The sequence below is a fragment of the Eleutherodactylus coqui genome, chromosome 5 (genome assembly GCF_035609145.1).
Source record: "Eleutherodactylus coqui strain aEleCoq1 chromosome 5, aEleCoq1.hap1, whole genome shotgun sequence".
NCBI classification, from domain to species: Eukaryota; Metazoa; Chordata; class Amphibia; order Anura; family Eleutherodactylidae; genus Eleutherodactylus; species Eleutherodactylus coqui.
The window spans coordinates 13,369,468-13,377,474 of NC_089841.1; the positions used below are offsets into that span (position 1 = coordinate 13,369,468).

Consider the following 8,007-nt stretch of genomic DNA (forward strand, 5'->3'; position numbering starts at 1 on the left):
AGTATAGGCAAACCCCTCAAACATTTCTGTAGCAAGAGGATAGGCGAACCCCTGAAACCTTACTGTAGCAAGAGTATAGGTGAACCCCTCAAACCTTTCTGTAGCAAGAGTATAGGTGAAACCCTCAAACCTTTCTGTAGCAAGAGTATAGGTGAACCCCTCAAACATTTCTGTAGCAAGAGTATAGGCGATCCCAAGAAACATTTGGGCACCAAGAGTATAGGCGAACCCCTGAAACATCTCTGTAGCAAGAGTATAGGCGGACCCCCCAAACTTTTTTGGCGCAAGATTATAGGTGAACCCTTGAAACCTTTCTGTAGCAAGAGTATAGGCGAACCACTGAAACTTTTCTGTAGCAAGTGTATAGGTGAGCCCCTCAAACATTTCTGCAGCAAGAGTATAGGCGACCCCAAGAAACAATTGGGTACCAAGAGTATAGGCAAACCCCTGAAAGATTTCTGTAGCAAGAGTATAGGCGAACCCCTGAAACCTTTCTGTAGCAAGAGTATGGCTGAACCCCTCATACTTTTCTGTACAGAGTATAGCCGACTCCCGGAAAAATTGGTGTACTGAGAGTATAGGCGAACCCCTGAAAAATGTATTTACTAAGAGTATAGGCGAAGCTCAGAAAAATTGTTTTGCTGTTAGTATAGGCGAAGGCCTGAAAAATTTGTTTGCTATGAGTTTGGACGAAGCCTGGAAAAATTGGTTTGCTCTGAGTATAGGCGAAGTGCGGAAAAATGTGTGCACCAAGAGTACAGGTGTACCCCTGAAAAATTGGTTTACCCACGGTGCAGGTGAAACCCACAAACATTTTTTAAAGATAGAGCTCGTAGTTGCTTAATTTGCTAACAGACCCTGGAGGTAGCCCTCCGAAAAAATTAGTTTTAACAGAGTCTTTTGGTCCTCTGAAAAATTGGCTGTTCAGCATGATGACATGCTGGTTTAGGAGGAGGAAGATCAGAAAGGGATAGACCAAGCAACTTCTCCCCTTTTGGGGGGTGATAGAGGATACGTGGTTCACCTGTTCCAGCTGAAAGAATCTTTATGTTCTGCTGCTTTCCACCGGTGGAGAAGAGAAGTCTGGGGAAATCCAGCATTTGTTCATCTTAATGAGTGTAAGCCTGTTGGCGCTGTCACTTGATAGGTGGGTATGCTTATCCGTAATGATCCCCCCAGCAGCACTAAACAACCCTCTCTGATAAGACACCGGTGGCAGGGTAGGCCAGCACCTCTAAGCGTATAGCGCAAGTTCATGCCATATGTCCAGCTTTGACACCCAATAGTTGTATGGAGCAGAGTGATCACGGAGGACATTGGTACGGTCGGCAATATACTCCCTGACTATCTTTTTACACTGTTACTTCTGACTCTGCTTAGACTTGGGAGCCATAAAACTGGCAAAGGCCTTGGAGAGTGTTCCCCTACCTGCGTTGGACATGCTGCCTGATCCCCACACCCCACCTGCTACTTGGCCCATTGAAGTACATCCTCTACCACTAGCGTTGTCAGATGGGAATCTTAGCATTTGCTTTTTCACCAGGGCCTTGTGGTATTGCATCACTTTCATACTTCTTTCCTCTTCGGGAATGAGAGCGGACAGGTTCTCCTTATACCGTGGGTCGAGAAGGGTGAACACCCAGTAATCCTGGTTGGCCAGAATGCGTCTAACGCGAGGGTCACGGGAAAGGCAGCTTAACATGAAGTCAGCCATGTGTGCCACAGTCCCAGTATGCAACACATCACTGTCCTAACTAGGAGGATGACTTTTATGATACTCCTCTTCCTCCTCTTCAGGCCGTACACGCTGAACAGATGTGAGGGAAGTAGCATGGGTACCCTCTGCAGTGTGGGCAGCAGTCTCTTCCCCCTTCTCCTCCCCCTCCCCCTTCTCCTCCAATATGCGCTGTAGCAAGAGGATAGGCGAACCCCTGAAACCTTTCTGTAGCAAGAGTATAGGTGAACCCCTCAAACCTTTCTGTAGCAAGAGTATAGGTGAACCCTGGCTATCAAGTGACTTACTGTCATCCCCCATCTCCTGTTCTAATCGCAAGGCATCGACCTTTATGCTTAGCAGCGAACTTCTCAGAAGGAAAAGCAGCGGGATGGTTACGCTGATAATGGCCGCATCGCCGCTCACCATTTGTGTAGACTCCTCAAAGTTTCCTAGGACCTGACAGATGTCTGCCATCCATGCTCACTCCTCTGTGAAGAACTGCAGAGGCTGACTACCACTCTGCCGGCCATGTTGCAGCGGGTATTGTACAAAGGCTCTACGCTGCTCGTACAGCCTGGCCAACATGTACAACGTAGAATTCCAGTGTTTAGGCAGTCGCACAGCAGTTGGTGCACTGGCAGCTGGAAGTGCTGTTGCAGTGTCCTGAGGGTGGCAGCATCTTTGGTGGACTTCCTGAAATGTGCGCACATTGGGCGGTGTGCCTCTTCTCTCCCAAACTGAGTAGTTTCAGCACGGTCTGCAGACGCTTCCAAACCGCAGTGCTGCAGCACCTCGAGCTACCGACTGCCGGCGACATGCTCACACGTGACAATTGAGAGGTGGAGAGGGGGAGGAGGAGGTGGCATAATATGCCGGAGAAACCTTTACCGAGGTAGGACCCGCGATCTTCGGTGTGGGTAGTATGTGAGCGGACCCAGGGTCAGACTCGGTCCCAGCCTCCACCAAGTTCACCCAATGTGCCTTCAGGGAGATGTAGTGTCCCTGCCCACCAGCACTTGTCCACGTGTTCGTGGTTAAGTGGACCTTCCCAGTAACCGCGTTTGTGAGGGCATGGGGTATGTTGCGTGAGACGTGCTGGTGAACGGCGGCGACGGCGCAATGGGAAAATAGTGGGAACTGGGGTCCGAGTACCAAGGGACCACCACCACCATCATGTTGTGGAAAGCCTCCGTTTCTACTAGCCTGTATGGCAGCATCTCCAGGTTGAGTAGTTTTGCGATATGCATGTTTAAAGATTGTGCATACAGGTGGGTGGCTGCGTATTTCCGCTTTCGTTCCAATGATTGGGTTAGCGACAGCTAAACACTGTGCTGGGACACATTGGTGGAGGCAGTGGAGCACCGTGGAGGTGAGGGTGTGGGTGCAGGCCAGGAGGCGCTTGTGCCTGCATCCTGGGAGGGGGATTGCACCTCTGTGCCAGGTTGTGACACTGGGGAAGAGGCAGCACTATAACTGCTGCAATATGTTTACAAAAGGTGGAAATGCTGCAGAATGTCCTCAGCGGAAATTTCCGTGGCAAATTTCACAGCATTTCTGCATCCAAAAGCAGTCAAAGTCTGCACCTCGTCTATTTTGAAACAGCCTTGTCCTTTTAAGAATTGCAGAGGTAAAAATCATACGTCGTGATAAGCCCCACCCCCTGACATGTTGGCACTTTGCGATAAATAAGTGGGTTTTGGGTTGCAGTTTGGGCACTTGGTCTCTAAAAGGTTTGCCATCACTGCTCTATGCCATTATATAATTAGCTTTGTCACATATTCCGGGAGATAATCCCACACCCAGAGTTTGTCAGGTGTATTACTATCTATGCTTGGGATTTTCACCAATTGTCTGTTTTTATTTAAAAATAGATTTTAACAGAGCAGACCAGAATAGAATAAGAGACATAAGATAGGGTCTGGACTGGGACGGGAGGAGGAGAGGAAGGCGGAAACCTTGAAAGTAACACAAAGTCATTGTGTTTTTTTCTTTCTCCCTTTCTTTATTTTTGCCTAATTTGAAATATATGGATTAATACAATGATAATGGGAGGATTGAAAGTGATGAGTAAACCATACTAAGGAAATAGTACAAGAGATCAATATGTTTAATATTTTATTTTCCAAGATGACAATGTAAGTCATATCTGTAAATGCAAAGTTTTTGAAAAATATCATTGTATTGTTCCAAGAAGTACTTTATTTCTGAAATTTTTTATTTATTTTTTTTGAATTGTCATGGGAAAAAAAGCTCAAAATAAAAAAAAGATGTTTGGAAAAAAAATAGATTCCAACAAAGTGTTAAGCAGGTGCTCATTGGCAACTTCTGGGGACTCCAGAAGTTATAGTTCCCCAAAGCCACTTATAATTCTACACTAGTAGTCTTAAAATACAATGTTTTCAGAATAGTGTATTGATCAGAATGACACACAGTTACAGAATACAAGTATTGATAGCATTAGAAATATAATAAATGTCTAAAAACACACTATTTTAACAGCCTCCATTGTATTGGTTCCACTCTTATCTCCGTACTGGCCAATCACAGCACAGTTATAGTACATTGGTAGTCTAACATTACCAAAGCACTATGGGTTATTAGGTAGTCTAAGATTGGCGGCAGCCATCCTGGCCACCTGAAATTAGGCGTGCAACTTGGATACAAGCGTACAAGTTTTTAAATGCAAACTTTTATTAATGATAAGCAACAAGTTTCTTGAAACAGTTATATGTGTAAAGATGAAATATTTTGCACGCATTGTTGGAATATAGTGTGAAAGAAATGATATAATTCCACCATCTTGTCGTCCATTTTATCTTCAGTATCATTTTAATATTTAAAGAAACATAACCAAAAGATTCTGCTGAGTTAAAAAAAATGTTTACGTTAGTGCAAAAAAAGACTTTAAAATGAACTATGGGGCCCCAACCATACCGTCTCCACCAAAGTCCCCTACCAAGGAGAGAATAGCTGCCAGTGAGGTCCTTATTTTCATGTCTACTCCTGAATCAGTTGTTTGGAACTTAAGATCTAATGTGGTTAGACAACTGCTCAGTCTGATGCTATATAAGAGAAAAAAAAACATTCATTTTAAAGGCTTCATTCATATCAGTGATTTTTCACTTGGGCCGATAGTTCAAGTTTAAAAAAGTTCTGCAAACCTTATTCATGTCCGATTCTTGTATGAGGATAGCACATGTAAACGTGTCCCATAAATCGAATAGCACACGGTCATGATGTCTGTGTGTTGTCCGATGCTAGTTGCACCCAAGAACCTCGGCACAACTCGTTCTCGTTAGTGTGTAAACTCCCCTGTGTGATGTCTAACAAGATATGATTTGTTAGAAGAACATTTCTCACATTCTGTGTACTAAAGTACATTTTGGTAATGAGATATTTCAATAAGGGGATGTTTTTTTCTGTTTTCATCTATCCACTGAATGGGTGAAAAGGATAGATTGATAAGATTCCGAACACTGAAATCCCGCCACTCCCAAGAACACTTTCCGGTCACTTCTGCATCACTGCTGCTACCAGAGTGCCATCTCTAAGCTAAAGCACTTAGTTATTTTGCGCATGTGCAGCTAGCACTCCATTCAAAGTGACTTCACTCTTGTTGTAGCAGTGATGCAGGAGAGAATGCAAGTGGGGCAAACGGGACCCCCTGTTTTCTGGATCGATCAAGGGGATCTCAATGGCTGGAACCCCACCAATCAGATAATTATCCCCTCTCCTGGGGATAAGGGATACTGTCACCTATATTCTTTTAAAGTACTTGAACTATATCAAAATTCTAGTGAATTCTCTGATGTTTACCAAGATGAGTTTTCTGAGTAAAATATTTCCCACATTCTGAACATGTAAATAGCTCCTTCCCTGTGTGAATTCTCTGATGACTAGCTAGATTTGATTTTATTATAAAGCATTTCACATATTCTAAACATGAAAATGTCTTCTTCCCAGTGTGAATTCTCTGATGTGAGACAAGATTTGATTTCAAAGTAAAACATTTCCCACATTCTGAACATGAAAATGACGTCTCCTCTGTGTGAAGTCTCCGTATGACAAGATATGGTTTCACAGTAAAACATTTCCCATAATCTGAACATGAAAATGGCTTCAACCTATGTGAATTTTCTGATGTGCAAGAAGATCTGATTTTGCTTTAAAACTGTTCCCACATTCTGAACATGAAAATGGCTTCTCTCCTGTGTGAATTCTCTGATGTATGACAAGACGTGATTTTACAGTAAAACATTTCCCACAGTCCGAACATGAAAATGGCTTCTTCCCTGTGTGAATTCTCTGGTGAGAAAGTAGATCTGATTTCGCTTTAAAACTGTTCCCACATTCTGAACATGAAAATGGCTTCTCTCCTGTGTGAATTCTCTGATGTATGACAAGACGTGATTTTACAGTAAAACATTTCCCACAGTCCGAACATGAAAATGGCTTCTCTCCTGTGTGAATTCTCTGATGTGCAACAAGACGTGATTTCATAGTAAAACATTTGCCACATTCTGAACATGAAAAGGGCCTCTCTCCTCTGTGACTTCTCTGATGTACAACAAAATGTGATTTAATACAAAAACGTTCCCCACATTCTGAACATGAATATGGCTCCATCCCTGTGTGACAATGTTGATGTGCAATAAGATGTGATTTTCGAGAAAAACATTTTCCACACTCTGAACATGAAAATGGCTTCTCTCCTGTGTGAATTCTCTGGTGAATAAGAAGATCTGATTTCACTTTAAAACGTTTCCCACATTCCGAACATGAATATGGCTTCTCTCCTGTGTGAATTCTCTGATGTACAACAAGATGTGATTTCACAGTAAAACATTTTCCACATTCTGAACATGAAAATGGTTTCTCCCCTGTGTGACTTCTCTGATGTACAATAAGATGTGATTTCACACAAAAACGTTCCCCACATTCTGAACAGGAATATGGCTCTGTCCCTGTGTGACGACGTTGATGTACATTAAGATGTGATTTTCGAGTAAAAGATTTTCCACACTCTGAACATGGAAATGGCTTCTCCCCTCTGTGACTTCTCTGATGTACAAGAAAATGTGATTTAATACAAAAACGTTCCCCACATTCTGAACATGAATATGGCTCCGTCCCTGTGTGACAATGTTGATGTGCAATAAGATGTGATTTTTGAGTAAAACATTTTCCACACTCTGAACATGAAAATGGCCTCTCCCCTGTGTGAACTCTCTGGTGAATAAGAAGATCTGATTTCGCTTTAAAACTTTTTCCACATTCTGAACATGAAAATGACTTCTCTCCTGTGTGAATTCTCTGATGTTGGACAAGATGTGATTTCGCTTTAAAACTTTTTCCACATTCTGAACACGAATATGGCTCCGTCCCTGTGTGACGACGCTGATGTACAACAAGAAGTGATTTTCGACTAAAACATTTTTGACACTCAGAACATGAAAATGGCTTCTCCCCTGTGTGAACTCCCCCATGTTTAGCTAGATCAGATTTATTTAAAAAACATTTCCCACATTCCAAACATGAATATGACTTCTCTCCTGTGTGAGCTCTATGATGTTTTCCCCTTCTTTTCTCCAGCTTATCAGTCTGTGATGAATTAGAAGATGGAACCTGCAGCATAAGAGGATCTTTGTTCTCAAGTGCTGAGGGAATATCTCGGATAATGGCATCTTGTGTGATACAATCTTCTGCTTCACAATCTGCAAATCTCAGACATCTCTCTGAGCTCCCAATATTGTCATCTGGAAAGAATAAAGCTGATTTTAATATTTTTGAACAGTATAAACCTTAAAAAGGGTACCTTTTGTAACCATTTATAAGCTGATATGTATGTGTATATTTCAGTATGTCATGCTTGGGTATTTCCGTCACTCCCACTGAAGCTTCATTCTGAGTGACATCACTGGGGAGAAAGCAGCCCCCACAGTGACAGGGGAATGGGATACATGTATTGTGTAAGTTTAATTTAATTTAATTTAATTACATTAATACCAAAAGTATCTTTTATAGTAGTTTTTCATCGCTGAATTCAAATTCTTAAATAACTTTTATATCGCAATCTGAGAAAGACAGGTTAACAAAGTTTGCACTAGATCCAGATTGTGAAGTGCACAATCTCATGGAGAACTTTGGTGGGACAAAAAGAAACAGGACAATGTCCTCATTAAGGTGGAAAGCAGACACCAAATTAGATAAGAAGGAGGGGACAGGTCACAGTACCACCTTTTCCTAATGAAAGGAGCTGAACAGAGGTTTGGCCAACAAGACTGCAAGCT

At 42.5% G+C, this 8,007-nt stretch overlaps 1 protein-coding gene across 1 annotated transcript; it reads right to left on the minus strand.

The window, feature by feature from the left end:
- Window positions 1-3,844: 3,844 nt before the first annotated feature.
- LOC136629068 (zinc finger protein 268-like) lies at window positions 3,845-7,471 on the minus strand. The gene is made up of 2 exons (XM_066605191.1): window positions 5,842-7,471; window positions 3,845-5,761 (listed from the first exon to the last, which is right to left on the minus strand). The coding sequence occupies exons 1-2, from the start codon at window positions 7,349-7,351 to the stop codon at window positions 5,511-5,513; spliced, it is 1,761 nt and encodes a 586-aa protein (XP_066461288.1). The 5' UTR covers window positions 7,352-7,471; the 3' UTR covers window positions 3,845-5,510.
- Window positions 7,472-8,007: the final 536 nt, after the last annotated feature.